The sequence below is a fragment of the Saccostrea echinata genome, unplaced genomic scaffold, assembly GCF_033153115.1.
Source record: "Saccostrea echinata isolate AGI-Se365-2 ecotype Australia unplaced genomic scaffold, CSIRO_AGI_Sech_v1 ptg000052l, whole genome shotgun sequence".
Classification (NCBI taxonomy): domain Eukaryota; kingdom Metazoa; phylum Mollusca; class Bivalvia; order Ostreida; family Ostreidae; genus Saccostrea; species Saccostrea echinata.
The window spans coordinates 12,612,501-12,638,232 of record NW_026889801.1 but is presented as its reverse complement, the minus strand read 5'-3'; the positions used below and the strand labels follow the sequence as shown (position 1 = coordinate 12,638,232).

At 31.8% G+C, this 25,732-nt stretch overlaps 2 protein-coding genes across 2 annotated transcripts; both read left to right on the top strand.

The window, feature by feature from the left end:
• The first annotated feature begins 3,194 nt into the window (after positions 1-3,194).
• LOC133204229 (peroxidasin homolog) lies at positions 3,195-8,784 on the top strand. The gene is made up of 5 exons (XM_061339971.1): positions 3,195-3,200; positions 5,092-5,261; positions 6,769-6,957; positions 8,208-8,401; positions 8,564-8,784. Exons 1-5 carry the CDS (start codon positions 3,195-3,197, stop codon positions 8,782-8,784), a joined length of 780 nt encoding a protein of 259 aa, XP_061195955.1.
• A 148-nt stretch (positions 8,785-8,932) lies between these two features.
• Positions 8,933-15,150, top strand: LOC133203951 (chorion peroxidase-like). Its single transcript, XM_061339746.1, has 7 exons — positions 8,933-9,058; positions 10,038-10,139; positions 10,350-10,460; positions 11,873-12,356; positions 13,348-13,566; positions 14,296-14,559; positions 15,066-15,150. Exons 1-7 carry the CDS (start codon positions 8,953-8,955, stop codon positions 15,148-15,150), a joined length of 1,371 nt encoding a protein of 456 aa, XP_061195730.1. The 5' UTR covers positions 8,933-8,952.
• The last annotated feature ends 10,582 nt before the right edge of the window (positions 15,151-25,732 follow it).

Genomic DNA, 25,732 nt, shown 5'->3' with positions numbered 1-25,732 from the left:
AAAGAAGGTTAGGGGATTTCTGAATTACTGTCAATGCTAAATGAAAACACTGTTTAAAGCTGTTTAAATTTATTACAGTTGTAATTAATAATTAAGCTTTGTAAATGATAAAAAATAATACTTAAATTTTAAGAAAAAGTATTGTTTCAAAATTGAAAATGAGTAGATATATAGTTTTGATATATAATTTAATTGGCAGCTAGGTATGTGAATAACAATAATCTCAATGAATGAATAAGAAGTTTATGAAAAAGATGAAAAAAGCAAGAAATTGGAAGACCTTTAAAAATATATTGATGACACCACTGGACCTCTATACTTAAATCATATACTTATGAAAACCAGTGTTTTAAATAAATTGATATACTTAACTAGTGACATGAAAATACTGAGATACTGAGCATCATCACCCAGTATGAAATACCTTTAACACTTCTGAGTTGAACTAAGAAAACTAATACTAAGTCTCTGGATTGATTGTCATGCCCACATATATGTATGGGGAAAATGCTTACAATCAAAAACTCAGGACCAAGGCAAATGAGATTTATATACAAGAATCATCCGGTAGAACAGTTCATTTATGTTACATGTAAACAGGAATTTTAAAAAAGGCCTTTCAGCAGGTAGCAGGCCACACTAAATCATATTGATATGCAAGGCAAACATTCCAAAGTGGTGTAAATTCATTTTTTAAATATTATGTATCCTGAAGTAATGGTGGGTCAAAAATTGGGTATCAATTTTTACATAATGTATGCAGGAAAACTGTTTATCATTCTTCTTTTCAAGAACAACAGGGGATGATAAGCATTCAACATCAGGTAATGTTCACATCATGGCCCCGCAGTAGAGTGGGGCCATGATATATTGGGAAAAAAATTCAAATTCTCCTTCTAAAAAGCAAAAGGACCGTGTTATGCAGATAGTGCAGATTCAAGGTATTCAAATCATGGCCCCATGGAGTAGGGTGGGGTCACATTAGGGAATCAAATTTTGACATATAAAAAATACAGGAAAGAATACTTTATTCGCTCAAGGCTAGTATGACCGTCAATAGGGGATGCTTACTCCTCCTAGGTACCTGATCCAACCCTGGAATTTCCGAGGTCGGTATTTTATGCCCTGTTCACAGATTTATATTGTTTGTAGTTTTTTTGAGATCAATCACTGTTATCTTCACTAATTAGCTAACAGACTCTTTCATAGTTTTTTTTAAAATGAATTTAGGCATGACTTGATTTTTTGGTATGAACTGATTTTTCTGTGTTAAATATTTGTGAAAGGAAAGAGAAAAAAGTTCTTTTGAACCACATTTATATATAAAAAAAATCTTAAACGGCTTATTAAGTAAAAATCTTACCATTAATATATTCTTGTTTTAAACCTTTTTGACTCTTTCATACAGATCTTTTTAAAACTCGACTTATATATAAGCTTCATCCGATATAGTTCACTTTCTAATTCAAAGTACATTTCTTTTACTTTAAAATAGATAGGCAGTGTATTTAATATACTCAACAGAGTATACATTTGCGATTATGTAACATCAACATGATCAATTCATGTAAAATTTATCAATAACAAGCATCCACTCAATAAAATCGGATTAATCTGTTCAGCGACCATCAGAATTTTAGAGTTTATTAGTTTCAAAAATCTGATTTAAATCAGATTTCCTTTGTATTTGGTAATAAATCAATAAAGCAAAACAGGTCAAGGAAAGAAATGCATTTGTAAGACATATATTTTTAAAGCAGTTAAAATATTCTCAACAAACATTGATGACAGTGCCATACCTAATATATTTGTCCTATATCTAGTTTCAATGTGTTACCTATCCTAGACCTTTTACATCCTCCCATTTCTTTTTCTTAATGAACAGTCGTGTATTTCCTAGTTTCGTGATTGTTTTTTTTTTTTATCTTATTAAGCTGTAAGTGTGCCAAATTCTTATTACAATTAAAGTATAAGATGGGCAACATATCCTTTTTTCCTGTTGATGTTACTTAATTCATACCTTTATGTAACCGTAAAGGTATGTGTTTGTCGCATACTATTTGAATAAAGCTGCAACTCTTTGAACATGACTTGAGTCTGTTCTCAGTAGCTTCAGTCCCATCATCCATCTGTCGTATTATTTTGTTATTGAATTCACTTCTAAATTCTATGGTTATAAAACATTTTTCAGTCAATCATGTACGCTATAAGAATTCGGAATTTTGAAATGTTCCGAAGGGATTTCCTTAAAATCAACAGGATAACAATTTATATATTTTTTTCAGTAGATTTTTTATTTTCCTTCTATTGCATTCTTCATCTAGTGAAAAGAAAAAAAAATACACCATAAAACTCATCTGTTACTTCGAAAGATTTGAAGATTATTACTGAAAGATCATATAATTTTTTTTATAATTTGTTTTCATAAATATAAAAGATATGTTGACTTGAAAATGTCTTTCTCAGTCATGCATGTTTCATGAATTAATGAACTAATCAGATATAACTCCTACTTGCTCAGTGACTATACATCAACCCTGTTTATTTTTTCACTTCTTTTTTCTTTAAAAAATGTTACATAAATAATAAGATAATTTTGCTTTGCTGTATTTCTCTTGAAAAGTTAGTATTTTTTCTTTATACATATAAATATATACATCTAAAATATTTGTATTAATTGTGACTTTTTAAAAATGAATTCGAATTTTAAAAAGATATATGCCTACTCAGGTATTTTGATTTGTAAAAAAAAATTATAAAAATGATATTAAAGGTAGGACAAAGGCTTCAAAATATGAAATATAAAAACTTGAAATAGATATTCGAGGGCTAAAACTTGTCTGGTGAAATTTTTTTTTTTTTGGTATTAAAGTTATAAACGGAATGAAAAAATTGCTTTGAATATGAATGACCTACTAGATTTAAAACATGAAAGATAATTAAGTATAAATTTTAGCATTTCAAAAACTAAAGGAAATAAGGAAAATAAAGCACAAATCAGTATACCTCTCAATCTATGCATCTCATTATAAAATAGATTTTGTGTGTAGATATAAACGAAAAAGATAACATTCTTTTCGTGACTGTTTTATTAAATAAAGCTTTTGAATGTTTTTTATATAATCAATAAAAGATATATAAAATGCAAGTATGGAAATCTAAACTTCATTGACGTCCAGGGAGGGTCTGCCGTCATGAAGGTAAAATTTGTTAACCCTTACTTTTCTTGTTTAGTACCTCTTTCTTTGAAAGTTTTAAAATATTCCTTAAACTAATCGACAGTTTACTTAACGTCAAGATCTAGTAAATGAGACAAGACAATCGCGTCGGTGCTAGATCTAAAGTGACATCATAATTAATTCAAACTTAACCTTTTGTAGTATTTTAAAGTTTTCGTTAAATCAAATAGAAAATTGAGCATTTTCGCCGATATTCAATTTGAATCACGTGAAATTAATCATGATACCATATCAAATCTAATATTATTTAAAAAAAAAAAAAAAGAAGAAGTCAAGAACATTCAAATTTCCGTTTTCTGAGAGAAAAACAATTATGCCCCGATATTCCTTATGTTAACAAGAAGTGGAAGTTAAGCACATTTAAAGATTAATTTCTCAAAGTGAGGAACGTGTAGACTCATTTCATTTTTTAGATTTAAGACTAAAATTTAAACGAGAAAAAAAACCCTAAAATAGCGCGGCTCATAAAATCAAACAAATCAAACATAATATTCAACTGCAGAGGTGTATATTCAATTTCTTGACAAAAATGCTGTACACATTATTTTCTCAAGGTTTAAAGAAATACGTAGAGTGCATGTATAGTGGATTGAAATTAGAGGAAAAAGTTTATCATACATCATGCATATTATATTTTGTTGAACGTCCAATGCAAAATAGTATTTCTGGCAATCTGCACTTCTATATCTTTCCAATATCCAGAGTTTGAATAATTTTATATCTAGTAAAAAATTGATTTCTACAGCTGGTTTATTTATTCAAGCTGAAATTCAAATGTTACCATGAATTCGGACTATTTGAAAAAAAGACAGGAACATGAGTCCAGGATTAGAATTTCTGGAAATTTTAGGGTAGTTGAAAATAAACGTAAACAAAGAATGGTTCCTATTTGGATAATTCAGTATGGAAGTTTCCATATTTATTATGCTCAATAAAAGTAAAACAAAGTAAAAAATTCTTAAATTTGTTAAGTGGTAATGTCATGGTATATACTGAAATTATGCTGACAATGTTAGTATTATGTTTATTGGTCAAATGACAATCAAAGATAGCTTCAAATTCGCAGAAAATGATCCTCTGATTCCCCAACCCTATCCCCATTGAGAAGGTCGACCCCTTCTATTCCTACCACCAATTCGGATCTTTGCGACTCAAGAGAAATGTTTAACCTCATACGAGTAATAAAGGAAAGTAACTTTTCAAAAAGCTTGTCTGACTAAAACAATCAATAGCTTTAACATAAATTGACGACCGTTCTGCTCCAATGCAAGGTTCATTATATTGAATGAGTAGGATAAGGAAAACATAATTCAAAAACATTTAACATTTCTTTAAAGTTTGATTTTAAAAGTTGATAGAAAAATTTCTTTAAATGCTAGTTATTGAACATGAATGTTATCAGATAAATTCCTACGTAAAGCTGCTTTAACCTGCCTGACGTTCGTGGCTTCAGGCAATTAGCTTATACTTTACCAAGAAAAGGAATATGCGCCAGTGAACTGTAAAAATTAAATAGACCAGCTTATTTTGATAATCTTTATCCTATATTCTATTCACATAATGTATGATTTTTTGGGTTAAAAAATTATAAGAAGTTGACTAAAAATAATTCTCTCTTGCATCTTTTCTACTTGATATACATGTATGTGTGTGTTTTAATGTATAAAATTCCATTCTAATGGCATTTCAAACGTACATGTATCTGTATATCTAAGTTTCGTTAAATTTCCAATCAAATAAGGTTCTCTATTTGCTTCTACTAGTGTGTAATTTTGCCTATAATTGTATAATTTGCTATTCAAAGTTTGAATAATTTCTTTTTGAATCTTCTCCTACAAGTCTTTAATTTCAGTCCGCTTGGTTCTCAATCGCAACATTCCTTTTGGGTGTCAGTATCATCGATGCTTATGGAAAGAATGGTGAAAGAAAATTAGGTAGTGGGAAGTATGACGTTGAGAATGAAAGACCTCCAAAGTCACAGTACAAGAAAGACCACTCTAACTGTCATCCTTTGAAAATCAGGTCAGATTTGAGTCCATTTTCAACAATCTATCATATTCAGAAAACTAAAGGTATTTTGAGCTGAGCTAAAACATGATCCCCCGCCTCACAATTGATTATAATGGCAAAATCCATGTTCTGCTATGAGAGACCCGAAATAAGTGTCAGATCAAAATGTAAAATAGGAGGTGCACAATGGCACTATCTAATTAAGATTCTGTGAAAGCATCATTAAATTTTATTCAGTGGTATAAGAGGAGTTGAGGATAAGAAATGGGTACCCCTCAATTTTATAAAAAGAATGACAGTGTCCATGTTTTGCTGTGAGAAATCCGAAACATGAGTCCGATCAAAAAGTAAAATAGGAGGCCACAATGACATTATATTACAAAGATTCTATGAAAGTCTCATTAAATTTCATTCAGTGGTATAAGAGGAGTTGCGGATAAAACATGGGTACCCAAAAGCGTAACTGACCGACAGACAGACGTACAGATAGACGGACGGACGGACACCCCCCATCATTATACAGCCCCTGATTTTCAAGCGGGGGTGGGGGAGGGGGTGGGGGAGGGGGGTGGGGGGAGGTATAAATAGTTTTTCTATACTCTTTTCTCTCAAAATCATTGAAATTGTGAATTTACATAATCTTTGTACGTCATATCTAACATAAGACGTCATGACTAATGAAAATAGGTAATGCTTTCAAGTCTGCGGTTATCCTCTGGTTTACAACCTTATTATGGATTTCTCTATCAAAGTTTGAATTTTTAAAGGGGGGGGGGGGCGATTGTGGGCTTTATAGTCCTTTAATGAGTATTGTTTAGTATTGGTATCTGCAGCGAAAGTGTGCACAATCAGCAACTGTCCCTAAAGTATTTACAGTACGTCATTGCGATATTCCTAAATTACATTGCAGGATTTACGGACGTTTGCGGCACTGCCTTTACCAGTGTTAAATCCAACTTTATTCACTCTGCAATCTTTTTTCAAGAAAAAATATCAAACCTTATTATTACCGTTGACAAGAAAACAATCCCAAGTTTGTTTATTATTTGTCATTCAGAATGTTTCGGGAAACATATATGTAATGGAAATCTACCGTTCAATAAATCGCCAAGATTGAACACTAAAATCTTTTTATATAGTTTTTCTTTATTATAATAGTAAACCAATTTAGCTTTGTAATATAATTTCAGTGTACCTAATCTGAAGCGTATTTTGATTGTGGATAATTAATTCTATTTTTTCGGGGTTTTTTTTTCGATCATGAAAAAGAGCACACGGCGGGTGTGACCGGTCGGCAGGGGATGCTCACTCCTCAATGGCACCTGATCCTACCTCTAAATTTTGAGGTCCGTGTTTGCTCTGCTCCAAATTTGTATCGTTTCATTGGACTTTCGAGATTGAATACTGTTCGTTAACTTCATATTTCGTATAAATAGAAATATAAATTAATGTAAAGAACATTTTACTTAAACAAGTTACTTTCTTCTTTCGTATTGTATACTCATTATCTTTTTTTCAGTGCTGAGTTGAAATTAAAATTATCAAAAGGTTTGAATTTCTGTGGGTACAAGGAAGGAAACAAGCGAGTTTTACCAAATCCAAATCAACATCGTCTGTTGACCAAGGCAGCCAAAGGAAATTTCAACTATAATGACCTTATGTTCAACAGTCCTGTAGGACGGAAAAGGTCCGCCTCAGAGTTGACAGGGTTGGTTGATTCATTTGTTCATTTTGCATTGCATGATTTGTCGGTTTATTCTTTACGAAAAGAATTGTGTTTCAATAACATTTGGGGAACAAATGTATTCTGCTTATGAATAATCCAATGTTATAAGAAGAGCAAGTTTTATTTATTTATATATATTTATCTATATAATATTCATTTTTAAAACTTGATTAAATTTTATCTTTTTTAAATTTTATTACACAGAAAACTGAATTATTTCTTTAATTAAAAAAAAAAAAGAAATGTTAATAATTCTTCAGCTTAATCATATAGCATATCGAATGATTGAATACACATATTTATTGCATCATCTACGCTGAAATATTGTAAATTATATCTTTAATAAAAGTTAAAAAAGTTATATTTTTGAAAGAGATATTTTCACAGTGCAAATATCAGAAGTGATATTATAACCAGTTGAAATGTGAAATTGCAGCAAAATTCGAAATTTTTCTTCCCTTAAGAGTGTTATATAGAAAATACTCCTTATAGATAGCAAGAGTAAATGAACATTTACCGACACGAACTAAAACTATAAAAGTTTTTTTAGATTGTTGTTTAAACCCATACAATCTCTTAACTATGACGTACTGTAACCGCTTAGCTATGGCGTCACGGCCTACCACATTGCGTTTTGAAAAGACAGTGACAAGGGGGGGGGGGGGGGGGGGTAGTAGATATAATTTTAAGAAAATTGAATGTTTTAAAGGTGGATATAGAATTCTTTTCACTAGAGAGACAAGCGTTAGAAAAATTAAATAAAACTTTGTTCCACTGGTGAAATAATTTCTATATTCAACAAAAAAACATTAAATACCCTCTATATATGCGGGAGTTTGTTCAAAATATAAACATCTTATCGTTAAACATTACAAAATTTCAAAAGATCAATGAAAAAGAATGACGTAGTTAATGAAGCATAATCTAATCGTTAGAGAAGGGAAAATATTGATACAATGAAAAAAAATAATTAGACCTGACAAATTTATAGCAACAAAAATTACCTTTGCTTTCTTTGCATGTACAACACATACAGAGCAGGTTAAAATAAGAATTTGATCATGAACCTTTATGACAAAAATTTAGATTCAGTTGGTTAATAACAAAATGTCAGTATGGGGTATTTTCAATTTTTATACATCTTACTATATTTTTTTTTATTTGATATATGATAAAGCATTTTTTATGTTTGTGTGATATCAATTTGGAAACGGTGCGTGCAACTGTTTCAGAATACGAAGGAAGCGCCACAGCATAAAGAGTTCGGATGATCCGGAATACGAATGTGAGTTCTTGGATACAATCGAATGCAATGCGACTTCTAAATTTAGAACTATTGATGGAAGCTGCAATAATCTTGAAAATCCAATATGGGGAAAGGCTGAAACTCCTTTAATTCGATTTCTGCCATCTGCATATGAAGACGGTGCGTATTTGTAATGGAGCAGTTAAATCATAATCAGTGCTTGAAATGTTATTTGAAAGATCTTTGCCATAAATCAAAATTTTCTCAGAACTTTTTATCATTATTTGAATTTCATAGTGAAACAAATTAAAAATTTAGAATATGTAATATTCATGTAAATAGGTAAAGGAGCACCTCGAAGTAGAGGTATATCTGGGAAACTATTGCCGAAACCAAGGGAAATCAGACTGAAGATCCATGAGAAAAGTCTCCCGAAGCATCGACTGGAAAATATTAATCATTTTGGGATGGCCTTTGGACAGTTCCTCAGTCATGATATGTTAGAAAACATAAAAGCGGAAGGCAAGAATATTATTTCTGCTCTACTGTTTGCAATAATTTGATATTTGAAATTCAAACAAGAATCTTTGCAATTGTTTAAGGAAATACGAGTATCAATCTGATACATTCCTTCAATTTTTTTTTACACCATAACGCATGGTCCGATTTCAGCACCCGATGGTGAGGATCTGGAATGCTGTGGAATTCACAAAGATGACCCGAACTGTATAATGCCCATTGATGTACGTCCTAACGATCCGTTTTTTGGACAGTTTGGAGTGACTTGTCTAAACTTTGCTAGGTCTCAGCCAAGCCCCGACCTGCATTGTAATTTTGGTAAATATTCTGAGCATTTTTATCAATAAAAGGGGTGTTGTAATTTGACTACTTAGAATAAAAATTCAAAAAAAGAAAACCACCCTTGTCAGTTTCACACATATACAAAAGAAAAAGTTCTTTTAAGAGTGTCCTAAGTTCGAACGTTTAAACATGCAATATATGTGATTCAAATCAATAATAAAGTAAAAACTATATATCTTAACTTAAAAAAATCCTTAAAATTCCAAAGATAAACACACACTGCATATCAATGTTACCGTGCAACTGAAGAAATGTTTTTATACGTACTTTATTTAATCAAAAAGCCAAATACAAAATATTTGACATATCTCCGCAGTATCCCTGTATTGGTAAAAATATACATTGTATATTGAATTCGACTTGCCTGCCAAATTTAATTCTAAGTTCATATTATTTCAGAATATTGTTTTTTATCGTGTAACACTGGGACAATAAAAGTGGCATACAAGTAAATTTATTGAAAACAATTCACATTAGAAAATTTTTTGTTAAGAGATCATGTTACATGTGTATCGTTTCTTGTTAAAACCGTTGGACTTATAGGCCCTACAAATTTTAGTGTGCTCATTTAGGATTGCTCTTGATTACGTAACTTGAAGGAAGGAAAGATAAAAACTAAGGGAGGAAACAACAACAACAGCAACAACAAAAGGAAAAGAACAACACTCAAATATACAAAAAACAAAACAACACAAAAGGAATCACCATCCTCTAAAAAAATTAAACTACATGTAAAGCAGAGAACAAAACCAAAAGGATAGATACATAAACAAATAACTAAAGAAAATCGAAGATAGGACCACAATTAAAGCCTCACAATTTACATTATAAGAATCACACAGCATAACAAATAAAACTATTGTAGAGTGTCTCACCTTTTCTTCTTCTCGAATTTTTTTGTTGGTCGCAGAAGCATTTATATTATTCTTTTTCATACTTTTCTTTGTCAATTCAGAAACTCGGCAACAAGTAGTAGAATACACAATGCCTATCGACGTGTCCTCAACTTACGGTTCTAGTCCAAAAGAATACCCAAATCTGAGAGCAAACGTTTCGGGTAATTGGTATTTTGAAGCATTTAGTTTTTAAACTGAAGATGTTGATATACATGTATTTCCCTTACAAAGAGGAATAGATTTGCATTATTATCTTGAATACTTCAAGCAAAATTACTTTAAAATAAGTGCGTTGTAGGGTACTAGAGTACAAGACTATCCTGTTAAATGCACGTACTTGTAATGTTAAATGTTATATATGTGTATTGTAGGGTTATTAAGAGTGCAAAGTCATCCTGTTGATGCCTTGGAACTGATGCCTGTTGCAGCTCCAGACGATGTGGAAGATTGTATACCTAAGAAATTTCAGTGTTTCCATTCTGGTATACATAATCAATTTTCAGCACTGATGAGATATACCGTATAGCGGGAATTTTAGCGGGATGCTAATTTTGGCTTATTGTAGCGGTTTCAAGTAACCTGCTAAAATTTTAATCGCTAACTTTTCATCCTTAAGTACCGAATACAGGTAAAATAACTTTGGTCAATCTGTTGTTAAACATATCTTTTATACAGTGTTGGTTTTTACTCAAACTCTTGTCTACATCGATATTCAAAAGTATACTAAGCGTCCTGAAAACTCACCTTAGAAGATGAACTTCCTCTCTTTTACAACGTCATGGAACTGTACGTCCGCCAAAAAAATTCCTCTAAAATAATTGTCATGCCTTTGAAAAGCAAAACGCCAAATTTTACATCCGCTAAAAAATCCACTATACGGTATATAGAATGAATAAATATCAATCCTAGCTAGTAGAAGATCCAGTGTCATAGAGATCAGAGGTGTTTGATTTCTCTGCGATAGTCAGCGTTTTAAATGTTTAAAGAAATCCCAATATTGATCTTTAATCTCCCAGAAGGTACGGACGGACCCCTCGTAGGTAGTAAGAAGATTCATAAAATGAAAGAAAGCGTCTTGGCCATGAGAAGTTGTAAAATATACAACCCTTTTTTCCATCACCTATGAAAAAAAATGCTTAAGGTCACTTTTCTTCAGAGTCAAATTCATTTGAATGGGTATGGACATCTCTCACGAAAAATTCCTGTATCCGGCTTGCTAGCAAATAAATTTTTGTCTTATGATTCCTATTGGGTTAAGATGTTCAAAGATGGTTCTGTATGTGGATTCTATGTGTGTAAAGTCCTCATATACTAGAGGTAGCCCAAATAATTTTGAATAAATTTTGTAGTGTGTGGTGATCTTTAACTTCATTTTGATATGTAGGGCTACAATGAGCTCACTCCTGGAAACCTGGGTTAAAGTTCTTTTCAACCACAATAGTCATTCCGATGGTGTCCCTAGTTTAGTTATTTAATTATTTATTGGCTGGGATGGAATATCCAGTATATTAAGTTACTCATTATATTGGGGTTAGATCAATTTGTGTTAGCTGTCATAAACTGTGTTAACACGCATACAGCTAACGTTTTATCCTGTTGCAAAAATTGAATTTACAATATAGTATAATGATGATTTTGTATTTATTTCCACCCAATAAATTCAAAATTAACAACATATAATTAATTTTAAGACTGGTCTTAAAAGTATGATTTCGATGTTCTTTTTGTTTTAAGAATATATGTCTTTACATCATATCTATAAATTTGTTATTTAATCTTCAAACTTAATGAAGTTTTGAAACTATTTCCTAGTAAATGTTCATATTAACAATCCCTAATGATTTTGATATAGCTATGAGCTTGTATTCAAATTTGAATCATACTTTATCTTAAGGTGATGGACGTGCTAACCAAAACGCTGCTTTGATCATGCAGCACACTGTGTGGCTTAGGCAACATAATCGAATAGCCAGGATACTGAAAGGGCTAAACAACTGGGATGATGAAAGATTATTTCAGGAGGCAAGACGAATTGTTGGTGCTCAGTTTCAACACATTACTTACAATGAATACTTACCCATGGTACTTGGCCCTGAAATTATGGAACGCTTTGATCTCAACCCAATGCCACCCGGAAAGTACTTTAAAGGCTATGACCCAAAGGTGATGTTGATGATAAGAGCCGGCTTTATGGTGGCTGCATTTCGTTTTGGACATAGCATGATTAATGACAATTTTGGGTTCAGAAAGTCAGATGGAAGTAACAAAAGGGTTCCCCTGAGAAAATTGCTCCTTAATCCAGACGATATTTATGAAGAAGAGGGGTTTGAGAGAATCGTAAGAGGACTGTATGATGAGCATTCGCAGAGTGTTGACAGGTATGTTTATGTAAATATGGTACATTACTCTAACCCCTGAGTCACTTTTGTGGCCGGGTGGTTAGAACGAAGATCTATAGAGCGTATTGACTGTGGTGGAAGATGTTTTACAGAAACTAATCCTCAAAGCTTAATGGTTATAATGGTGACAATAAATAAAAATGTAAATTATAGTTCGTTATTAATATAATGAAATATGGAGATAACAACAGTATTTAAGCTCATAGTCCATTTAAATAATACAAATCGGAAGCAGAGCAAACATGGACCTCCAAAAACATCAGAGGCGGGATCAGGTGCTATGGAGGAGTAAGCATCCTCTGTCGACCAGTCACATCCGCCGTGAGCTCCTTATCATGATCAGGGAAAACGGAAAAATCTATATAAATTGCAGTGTGTAAATAATGGCCTAACAATTAGTATGAAAAAAGTCAGTCAACATTTGACCTAATGACAGATTGTATTTGCTGGTATGGTCATTGTATCAACCATAGAACTTGCGAAATGATGACTTCAAACGAGACTGTTGATATCCTTGTTTTATCAACTTGTTGGTAAATAGCTTGCCTCATTTTAAAACTCGTATGAAGAGCATTTGGGTATCAAATCAACTGTTAGACATAAACCCAATATGAGGGTGATAAGGTATAAAATCAAATAACAAAATCTGTACTTTAGCAATTAAAAAAATTCCAGTCGCTTAGTATATTATCAGAGCTATTTTATATAGAAAAAAATATGAAAATTGTCATGTCATGAATTATCCAGGCTATGACCAATTTAGGTCATCTGAGCTTGAAACTAAGGGTTCATATTTATATAACTAGGCACTTTCTCTTTTCCATTCTCTCTCTCTCTCTCTCTCTCTCTCTCTCTCTCTCTCTCTCTCTCTCTCTTTTTCTCTCTGTTCCTTTCTCACTCTTTCTACATATTTCAAAATTTTTAAATGCAGTTAAAAAATCATGAACCTTAATTTATACTTATTCTATAGATTCAAGTCAGAGGAGGTAAGCAATCATTTGTTTGAAGAACATGGTAAACCAGGAACCGGGAATGACCTCATCTCAACCAATATCAACAGAGGACGTGACCATGGCGTTCCTGGTTACATGGAGTACAGAAGAATGTGCAAGCTGCCCACATCAGATAGTTTTTGTGGCCTTATAGATCACACAAAAGATGTGATTGGTCGTCTGAAGAAAGTCTATGAGTATGATAGCACCTTTTTCTTCTTGTTTTGTTCATATCAACGATTGACATATATTCATTCCCTGAAAAGAAAATATTTATAGTGTGAAAATTGTTATACATTTAAAACATATCGCTGGACATTCAGATGATTTCCTATATCGTTATCAAAAAAAAAAAAAACAAAACAAACAAACAAAAAAAACAAAAACAAAAAACCAGAAAAAAAAAACACAAACAAGAAACAAAAAAAAAAAAAAAAAAAAAAAAAAAAAAAAAAAATCAAAACAAAAAAAAACATATTACCACCAACAGTCAACCAGAAAACATACTAAGTAAAACTGATATTATCTAATATAAGTAAACAGGATAAATGTTTCCAGGCAGATTCTTTAAAACTTCTCCCCTCAAATTCTTGTACACAAATATTTAATTAAACATATGTATAGACCTGTCATGATCTCCGGTTTGTATAACATTTAATATGCGTTACATTCTAGCGCTAATCGGAAAATATAATCATAAACATCGTAGCATCAATAACAGTTATTTAGACAATCTTTGCAGTACCCTTTGCACAAACATTTTATTTAGTTTACTTTCTGTAAATCTAAAATTCAATTGGATAACTACAGGGTGTATATTTAGCAGCTAAGCAATTGTTTAGAGTATTAACTAAGTTTTACTAAGTATTTACTATATTACATGTATATAGTTTACTATGAATTTATTATTATTTTGTGTTCCGCAGACATGTAGAGGATATTGACCTATTTACTGGTGGGGTGACAGAAGAACCACTTCCGGGAGCAGTTGTTGGGCCAACATTTGCCTGTATTATTGCACTACAATTCAAAGCTCTAAAGTTTGGCGACCGCTTCTATTATGAAAATGATGAAGAAAATACGAAGTTTACGATTGAACAACTTAATGAGATAAAAAATGTGACACTTGCTCAAGTTCTCTGTAGAAATTCAAATATAGGAAAAGTTCAGGAAGAAGTTTTTAGACATGGGTAAGTTTTGCATTTGAGAGGGTATTTTTCCGATTATGTTTTTTGCTTATGTGGACTATAATATGATGATTTCTGTTCGTTGATTATAACTGGGAAAAATAAGGAAATATCAACAGACAGTATACAGTGTATAAGATTATAGAGAATTCTAAATTGCTTTTTGATACGTTTATATATTTTAATATATAATATATATAAGTTTATATATTATTTCTTACTGTATTAAACTCGAAATTTCAAAAACATATGATAAAATGTCTCTTGAAAATATTCATTATATTTCAAAATTGTTTGGTCTTAATAATTGAAACTTATGATTTTGTATTATAAGTACTTTCAGATTTTATTTAAAATGCCATACAATTTTCTAGTATACTTACCCAAGTTGTAAGTTAAGATTGGTGAGTACTAGAAAATAAGATATTTGATTACAGGATTAAATGGTAAATTAGATAAACCGAATTCATATTACAAAAAACTGAACTAAAAAAATGTTTACCTTTCAGAGCACCTGAGGTAAAATGTTCATCTATTGAAAACGACATTGATTTTACTTTATGGAAAGAAGAAGAAGAAATCCCTCAAAACTAAAGCTAAAAGTCATTCTATGTACTCTTGTTTCATTCTATTTCTTTTGTAATTTTACATCATAAAAATGATACGAAAGATGAATTTCTTTTCATTTTAATGGTGATGATTTAGAGTATTTATATCTTGTACTGCTTATCTCAGCAGAAATTTAGGAGGAATGAGTCGTGATTCAGGAAATTATATTACATTTTGTAGCTGTAATAATGGGGAATTTTTAGTTCTAAATAATAGTTTATTGATAGAAAAATCATATTTTATATGTTTGCTTATTTTTATTTAATTATATTTTAAGTTGGACCTCTTTGGTGAGTTGCTGATCACCCAACCTCTTTAAAATATTTTTTTTTTAAAAAATATTACAATAAAGGTTTAATTTGTAAAAAATATTTTATTTTAACCTCGACATCAGCATTTAAGAGATAAGAGTATTGCGGCAGCAGACCTGTAGGGTTATGCTTTTATATTTTAGTCTCTGACCATAACGCTACAGATCCCGTAACGTAAATAAAGTGCAATTTACGGCGCAAGATTTTCTGCGCACTTTGGGAATGTATTTCGCCACTTTCCAGCATTGGTCAATCAACGACCTTTCATCCCCTTAATTCTAGACATATTCATTAACCAACCTATATATTTTATACACCTCCTAGCCGTTTATAATATCTCTGTATATATACTGAAACGCAAAATAAACGCAATATCCTTATTTTAAGGGGAAAATTATATACAGGTTATAACTTTGTACTACTTAAAAAGTTAGGACATCTTCAACTTTGCAAATTCAGTAATTTAACGGCTGAATGATTTTCATTCCATTACCGGAAGTTGATTTTGAACCCTTTTAACAGAAATCAAAAATTGCATGTTTAATAAAACATTTAGCAATAATTTGGGCTTTCAAGGGTATGTATCTGTTAATCATAAGTATAGCACTAATATTCCAAAAAAAAAAATCTTTGTTTCTTTTCCCTGTGTGATGCCAATATTTCCTCAAAATGACAATAAAACACGCATTTTCATTGCTCTTGATGGAAATTCTCAAAATAAAGGTAAAGGAGAGTTGCAGATACAAATATGCACTACATAACGACTCATCAGGTTCATGCGTTTCATAAGCATGAATGACACATCTTTGACCGGAAGTCCAAGGGTTACTACATGTCGCCAGGTTAGAGAAAATTCGACCTCAGTATTTGAAAAACAGGCACTTAAAAATGCCTAAGAATATTTATTTCGCTCAAATCAAGAGATTGATAAACCTAATGCATAATAAAAATCGTGCTGCGATTGTTGTACATTTCGGACTAGCACGCTGAAATTGAATGGTCGGAAGGGGGATATTTTAAAGTTATGTGTTTAAAGATATCATTCAAAAATGAATACAGTAAGGTAAAAAGTTTATTTACAAACATCAGATATTGATTTAAACGTTAAATGTTATCGTTAAACAAAGTGTATATATATATATATATATATATATATATATATATATATATATATATATATATATATATATATATATATATATATATATATGTATGTATGTATGTATGTATGTATTAAGTGTTGTCCATAGAGTTCGTGGACAATGACGTTCTAGATATACTTATTGTATACCAAAATCTTGTTATGAAAATCCAAGTCAGACTAGTTTGATTTTTATTGTTTCAACTAAATATTGTTGTAAAAATTGCGGTGTTAAAGGATCTCCGATAATACGAACGGCCCAGGGTTAAAATACCATAAGTTTTGAAAAAGTGTTTTGATTATTAAAATGATAATTTTCTTTATAAAGAAACTCAAAGGTTGATAAAAATGTTTAATGTGTCTCAAATAAATTGTCCTTTTCTGCTATCTTTAGTATCGGTTATTATACAGCCAGTGAAGCCGTAAGAAATGTGTTTCAAAATTTGATAGAAAAATCGACGTCAGCCATCCGAACGGAACAGCTTCAATCATAAAATAATGTTTAATTTTGGTTGAAACGACGTCAAAGACAAAATATTGATTCAAACAACTTGAAATTTTTGGAATATATATTTGATTCATTCATTTGAAATTGGTATATACGATTGTTCAGTGGTGTGTACATTTCGAAGACAGTACAAACACTGTTATTTGATGAAAATAGGATATCACTATTAATGACGTCTGTATATAAATATTGTTGCATACACTTGGCAGTGTGGCATAATAAAAAAATGTAGCGGTTGTGTATGATCATGTAATAAAAATTCAAAATCCATATTTTTGACGTTATCATGAATTAGCTTTACGTCAGACTGGGTCTTGTGGCTTACATATACAAAGTACTGACCTATAATGTTCTTAAATAGTGTGTAATGTTTTAATATTTATACATTTACTAAATCATGGTCTATATTAATGTATTATTGTACAGTACACGTTTGCTGATGCGGACTTTATTTAGAAAATTTAGCATTTGTCCACACATGGAAAATAATTGTCAATAAAATTGCATAAGGAAACAAATACTGATTAATTTTACATGTTTCGTTTAAAGTTTCCCCTCATTTAATAAAGATTAAGGAAAATCAGATAACAGCTGGCTAATTGCATTGCAATATGCAAGTAACTTATTTCAATTTAAACAAATCAGAGATATAGATAAGCACGTTTTATTTACGAAAAGAAAAATGATGCAGTTTGGAGATTTCATTTCAGTTTAATACCAAAAATAAAGAATTTATAATATTTTCAGTGTTTTCTCCGAAATATCTTGGTTTTAAATTGTTTAAAAGATTTTCTTAAAGTTAATCAAATATAAGGTTTCATATCTTAAGAACTGATGTTAAACGGCCATTATTTTAACAGTTCATTTCTGTTTTTATCATGTTTTAATCACATACACACACGCATGAATAAATCAAAAAATTGGAAGAACAAAATAAATAAATAAATTAATTAATTACTTAATTAAAATGATAAAAACAAAAAGAAACTAGTTATAATTGTAACGGGGACCGTTACAGATGTTCCCCAAACGCTCCCCAACCTCCTTTTGGTGTCTTATTTCCAATAAGTTTCATTAAATAAGGCAATCAAGTACATTGGTTGTTTTACGCATTACACGAGCGCGCACGTGCATGCATGTGCATGCTGACCATGTCATCTTGTCTATACTATTAATACATCTTTATATTCTGAGTGTCAAAACATTTCATCAAAAAATGTTTTAAGTTATGGCTATATCAGGCATATGAGTTATTTTAGAATTTCATGCGTGCGCAAGTGCATGCAAGTGCAGGATGACCACACCATTTTGTCTGTATGATCAATATATCTTAATATAATGAGTATCAAAGCATTTCATAAAATATTATAAATGTTACAGCTAAATCAAGTATATAGGTCATTTTAGCATTGCATGCACGCGCGTGTTGACCATATCATCTTGTCTACACTATAAATATATTTTTATATAATGAATATTAAATCACTTCATCGAAAAGTATTAAAGTTACGGTTATATAAGTGTATAGGTTATTTTAGCATTGCACGCGCGCGCACGTGCATGCATGTGCATGTTTACCAAACTATCTTGTCAACACCATTAATATCTCTCTATATTATAAATATTGAAGCATTTCATCAAAAAGTATAAAAGTTGCAGCTATATCAATTTTATAGGTCATTTTAGCATTGCACTCGCGCGCACGTGCATGCATGTGCATGTTGACCATATCAACTTTTCTACACTCTTAGTATCTGTCTATAGTGTAAGTATCAAAGCATTTCAACAAAAAGTATAGAAGTTACAGCTATATCAATTATATTGGTCATTTTTCGCATTGCACGTGCGCGCACGCGCATGCATGGTCTTGAATTCAATTTTGATAGTAGCATAATGTAGGAATCCATTATACCTATTTATATTCTAAATTTCATCCTGTTTTGTTGAGAACCAAGAGAGATATAGCCATTTAAAGTTTAAGCCAATCAGATTGCAGCACACGCGCATGCGCGTGTTTTCATGATAATTCTTATATACTATATTGTAGAACCTTCTAATGTATGACTATGTTTTAAATTTCAAAGTATTTTGTCAAAAAACAAGGAAGATATTAAGACTTTTGTTTCAGCCAATCAGAGAGAAGCGCACGTGCATGCGCGTGAGTTCATGCTAATTCATCAATTTCATCTTGTTAACTCTACTAATATATACTTATGTTATGAGTTTCAAAGCATTTCATAAAAAAATGTAAAAGTTTCGGCTGTATAAATTATGTCAGTCATTTCACTCATTGCACGCGCCCGCACGTGCATGCATGTGCGCGCAAAATGACCTTCGTTCCGCACATCTACACAACATACCTATTAACTCTAAAAAGGTATTAACTCAATTGAATGAGCAGTTTCCGAGAACACTCGCGGAACAAAAAGTACCGGAGAAGAAATAAGAATAAAAAAGAATAATAATAATAATAATAATAATAATAAGAAACAGAGTAAAAACAATATGTTCCCAAACTCCGTTTGGGGAACATAATAACATTAAATACAATATTAATATTTTCAATAAATAAATTGACAAATAAATATATAAAACAACGTAAACAAATATGTACCGTCGTACCTGTTTCCAAGAGCATAAAAATGTGTTCAAGTACTTTAAAAAAAAAAAGAAAAAAAAAGAAACTTTTTCTTGAAATTGAAATAAGAATTCTACACACAAATTTAAAAAAACAACAGGCTAGTGCTTATATATACACACTAGTGCACATTGCTTATTTTTATGCATAAATGTATGTAGTAAAGTGAGAAAAATTTATTACATGTACATATGTACCTATTTTTAATTCTGAATACGTAGAGGATATCTGTATTGTGTGAATTGATATTTGGATTATCGAACGAGTTGAAATTGTGTAGATTCGCGAGGCTTGCCGAGCGAATGTACAACATTTCAACGAGTCGGATAAATCAAATATCAATTCACACAATTATAGATGATCTATTTATCTCATACGATTTTCTTTTTTAACAAAAAATTTGAGATAACCCCGTTGATTGATTTCTACCTAAATCGATGACGCGTAAATTGATGACGTCTCACTATTGACGTTGACATGTCGAAAGAAAGATAATAAGAAATTCTGGATTGATATTTGCTGCGTCTTAAAAAACAAATGTGACAATCTCTTGGGAGATTCATTTTGATACAAACTTTTGAAGGAAAGTTGTACAGTGTTGTGTAAGGATCGACGAATCATTGAATCCTCCTCTGAAATCATTCTGTGTACAGAGACAGTGCTATAAGCTAGCTTACTTGTAGATCCATGGTAAGTTATATAGTCTAATGTAAGAAAGCATCGTTGAAAGTGACTAGAATTTTCTGCATGGTCAATTACAAATGAACCTTTCACCAACAACTTTTCTGCCTGGCATAACGTTTCCTATGAGAACGATTTGGGTTGGGTTGAGGGGGGGGGGGGGAAGGAGAGAGGTAACATTCGTTATCGCAGTAGCCAGTAAATAAAGGACAATTATTGAGGTAAATTGACTTTTTTCATGCTTTAACGACCATTTTTTGTCGCCCACGTGGCGCAGTGGTTAGAGCGTCTGCTCTAGAGTCGCGAAGTAAGGAGTTGATCCTTACGTCGCGGGTTCGAATCCCACTGTGGGACGTGGAGACCTTCGGATGAGACCGTATAAACCGAGGTCCCGTCTCGCAGTAGGTGCTGGCACGATAAAGATCCCTCACTGCTCAATGGCCGTAAGTGCCGAGCATAGGACAAAATTTGCAGCTCTCCACCGGCAAGTGGTGGCGTCTCTATATGAGTGCAAAATTCTCGAGAGGGACGTTAAACAACATACAAACAAACAAACGAACATTTTTGATCATTAGCAATCATTTGATAACGCAAAAACTTTCACAAATAGAAGTTTCGATAAATTTACATTTTGAAGCAAGGGGATGTGTCAAAACCGGAAGTGCTATTGATAAAGCATGCCCGTGGATAAAGCATAGGTTTATCTTATAGGTAGTATCCACCACACTTATGAGATAAATACATGTAGTTTGGCTACAAAGTGAGAAACATTTTACATGTAACTGTTGTCTATTCGTAATACATATATATGTAGTTTGGTAGCGATCAAGTAATTTTTTTTTTTTACATATAATTGTTAATATTTACAATACAAATACATGTAGTTTGCTAGCGAAGTAAGAAACTTTTTACATGTAGCCATTGCTTATCTTATATACAAATCACAAATACATGAAGTTTGGTAGTAAATATCCACTTAAAATCTTTGGGAGGGAAAAGGGGGTAATCTAAGTAGATGCAGCTTTAACCTTTTTACAAATTAGTAAACCAATCTTATCATTCTTGAAATAATAAATGTTTTATTAAAAACGTTACTTGGAGTAGCAATATCCCAATGCAGTGGTGAGCTTTGATTTAATGTAAATAATGGATATTAAAGAAAACTTACTATATCGGCTGTTTCATAAATATTAGATGCAGAGCAGCTTGGTGCCCTAGAAGCTGCTGCATCATTATCTTTGAAGTCACAAGAAGATGTCAGACTGCTGTTGTGCCCTTCGCATTCAAATATATTTGTTTTTATCTGTACTGAAAATCTGTTGTTACTTTTATGCTGAACGATCTTAATTTTGCTCAGAACCGATGCCTCTAAGCATGTATTGTTACGTTTACTACTCAGTATAGCATAAAAAGAACGTTCTTGAGGGCAAAGGTCTTCATAATTATTCCTTCTTGGTATTTTCTTTGATTTACAGAATATAATTACGCATGCGATTTTACCAATCACGCTTACGACAGCTGCTACTGAAGCAACTACCATGATCACCATTGCATATTGCTCAAAAGAGTGTTCTATAAATTCAGGTTTTCTTGAATGAAATGTTGATACCTCCATAGCTGAAATGTTAAGCGTGTCATCCTTAATACTCTCATCTGAAAAAAAAAATAATTAACAGGTGTAGTTGTTTTTTTTTCATTCTTATAAATTTCATCATCAATCTTAACCATAAAAATTCATAGCACAGTCCATATTGCGATATGATACTTACAGGTACTATTTATAACCCCCTCACTAGATCACACGCATTCTTTGTACAATTATATATGAATTGAATGAAGATGTCCTCCGAAGTCGGATACGTGAAGGCTATTTCGCATTGCCTACCAAAGGAGCCTTTTGGACACTCTTATGTATATAAAATGTTTTATTTAAACATGATCAAGTTGAAAACATTAAGATTTTTATAAGAATTATGATTATGGTTTTCTTTGAGTTGTTGATTCCAGAATTAGACTATAAATAACAGATGAGAAAAATAACATTAAGAATAGATGATTATCACTCTCAAACGCTCAAGCTTATCTTTTTCAAAGAACTCACCTGTGTTGTTTCCTATTAAGTCATCCTTTATTGAACTGAAAAGAATATTGGAATTATGCACGTTTGCAGATTTCTTAGCGGAGAGCTAAAGATTTGGTACAAAAGAAGAGATAGGATAAAGCGCTTACGTTTTACTAACATTGTTGCCTTGTTATTTTTAATTTTCATATATATATATATATATATATATATATATATATATATATATATATATATATATATATATATATATATATATATATATATATATCCAAAATTGAAATAAAGTCTCAGTAATCGGATTACAATATTAAACAAATATAAAAAGAAAACACAAGAATCCTCCGTAAAGCTTTAGCGCTTTTAAAAATCTTCAGAAGCTTAAGCTTTACATTACAAAAATGTATACACAACGGTAACATAGTAACAATGATTATGACGTTAAACTAAGCGGAACGTTTAATGTCTATATTGTGACGTCATAGATAAAATACTGCAATGATGATGAAAAAGTTCGGGAAAATCATAGGTAGATTATAAGAGACTATTAAGTTTTGGCTTTAGAATACAAATAAAATGTTTTTCTTTTTCCCGTCTCTGGATATCACTGGCACATCTGAGTTTATAAAAAAGGAAAATGTTAAATCGTTTTTTTCCACAAGTTTCCAGGTGTGCACTTACCTGGATTTGTCTATATTCAGGTGTACTGATGTGTTGCTTATGTATACGTACACGGGCACGGAGAGTGTTGCCAGTTTCACCAATATAATATTCTTTGCATCCAGGACATGTGATGGCGTATATGACATCTTTCGTATCACATGACATGTTGGCATTAACTTTAAATTCACGCCCGTTAAAATTATAACTCGTCCCTTCTGTAATGTAGTCACATGTGCCGCATCGAGGATCCGTACACTTTGACACTGTATAATTACATGTATGGTCAGCGAATTGGGAGGAACAAAGTATTCTCTTAAGGTTTTTGGGTTGACGTTTACTGCTGATAAAACGACAGTTTTTGTATATAGTTTTCGTTTGTTCATCCTCTCTAAGTAAGCTATTTAATTCATAAACGATTGAATTGATGTTTTTATTTCTCGGCTTGTACGTGTGAACAAAGGGTATTGTTTCTCCGTCCTTCGCACGTCGTGTGTTTGAAAGCAATTGTGTTCTATCACACTCCTTGGCTTTCATAATACTATTATCTACCAGTTGCTCTGGGTATTTTTGGCTCAATAAATACAATTTTAATTCCTCCAAACAGATATCCCTCGTATTAATATTGCTCACAATGGTACAGATCCTTCTTGCGAGATTATATGGTATAGCCGTTTTAGTATGGTGGGGATGGCACTATCCGAAGTGCAGATATTGGTGTGTATCTGTCGGCTTATAGTATATATCCGTATTTAAGCTGGCATTATCTTTTGATATAAGAACATCGAGAAATGGCATTTGCGTATCATCTGTTTCCATCGTGAATTTGATATCCGAGTTCATTTGGTTTTGTAGATCGTAAAACTCCTATAATTTGTCGACATCATCATCCCATAAGATAAAGCAGTTGTCTAAAAATCTTTTCCATTTAGACTGTATATTAATTGCAGATTCTATTCCCCACAACGAACATAATTGTTCATGTAACTTATGTTCTAAATAACCTAAGGTTAATGTTGCATAGTTAGGTGCGACTTTCGTCCCCATTGCAGTTCCCTTAGTTTGAAGGTAATGATGGTCAGAAAAAGCAAATGAATTGTTTTCTAGAACTAATTTAAGTGCTTCTAAAATAAAATTCTGTTGGAATCTGTCATTTAGTACATCGGTATAATTTTCCATCCAAAATTTTACAGCTTCCAATCCTAATCCTGTAGGAATATTAGTATAAAAACTTATGACGTCAAAAGTGACAAGTTTTGTGTTACAGGTGATCTGAGTAGGTAAATGATTTATGGAATCCAGATCGTCTCTTACAAAGCTGGGTACTTTTTGACAATAAGGTTTTAAAAGTATATCCAATAAGTGACTCAGTCTTTGTGTTGATGAGTTTGGTCCTCCTACAATGGATCTGAAGCATAAATCACCTGGATCAAGACACGTAATACATACACTATTTTGATTTGCTATGGCGTCCTTAATAATTTTAGACTTGTGAACTTTAGGTAAACCATAGAATTGGCTCTCTCGGAATTCAAAGTTTGTCAGGTAGTCCTGTTCTTTATCTGTTAAACCTTCCGATAGTGGTCCATATACCAGCTTTTTTATTTTAGTAATTGTTTTCTTCTCATGACAATCGTGCAGTCTTTCATAAAAGTTGTTGTCTTGTAACATTTGTAAGATTTTATTTTTGTAAAAATCCTTATTCATTAACACAACTCCACCTCCTTTATCAGCCTCTTTAATAATGATAGTAGGGTCATCACATAGGCTTTTAAGAGCTTTTTCCTCTTCCTTAGAAAGGTTGGGTTTGATATTCCTGGGTTTGTTTGGAAAATGAATATTTTCTAATGTGTCGCAAACGGCATCCAAAGTTCGATTTCTTCCTCGTTTTGGATTAAACTTAGATTTGTTTCTTACCAGGTTGTGCTTCTTGAGACTCGGAATCAGATTCATTGGTATCACTTTCATGAAAATATTCATATAGCCTGAGTCGCCAATTATAAGTTTTAATATCCGTTTTAAGCTCTTGGTTATTTACATGAGGTGTAGGGGTGTATTTAAGACCCTTAGACAGTAATTTGATTTCGGAATCCGTCAGATGTCTGTCGGAAAGATTAAATACTTTTGGTTCTATTTTAATTACATTCCTGGGTGCATCCCTGGAATTGTTGTTGTTGTTGTTAACAATTGTGGTACTTGGTTCTTGTATCTTTGGCCTTGGTTCATTTTGCCTCCTCCTAAAAAATAATTGCGTACCCCTCTTCCAATATACGTAGTTCTTTCGTTTCTGTAAAAGTTTGGTGGACGCCTACTTCTAACATATCCTCGGTAATTTTCATTTCGTCTGTTATTGTCCTACCTATGCAACATTAACCTTAGGTTATTTAGAACATAAGTTACATGAACAATTATGTTCGTTGTGGGGAATAGAATCTGCAAATAATATACAGTCTAAATGGAAAAGATTTTTAGACAACTGCTTTATCTTATGGGATGATGATGTCGACAAATTATCGGAGTTTTACGATCTACTAAACCAAATGAACTC

Bases quoted from the DNA above. Each gene is read 5' to 3' on its own strand.
- LOC133204229 (XM_061339971.1), top strand. The intron at 5,262-6,768 runs GTCAGATTTGAG...TCTTTTTTTCAG, and splicing joins TGTCATCCTTTGAAAATCAG to TGCTGAGTTGAAATTAAAAT. The intron at 8,402-8,563 runs GTGCGTATTTGT...TCATGTAAATAG, and splicing joins GCCATCTGCATATGAAGACG to GTAAAGGAGCACCTCGAAGT.
- LOC133203951 (XM_061339746.1), top strand. From the start codon at position 8,953: ATGCCCATTGATGTACGTCCTAACGATCCGTTTTTTGGACAGTTTGGA. The intron at 9,059-10,037 runs GTAAATATTCTG...TTGTCAATTCAG, and splicing joins CGACCTGCATTGTAATTTTG to AAACTCGGCAACAAGTAGTA. The intron at 10,461-11,872 runs GTATACATAATC...CTTTATCTTAAG, and splicing joins ATTTCAGTGTTTCCATTCTG to GTGATGGACGTGCTAACCAA.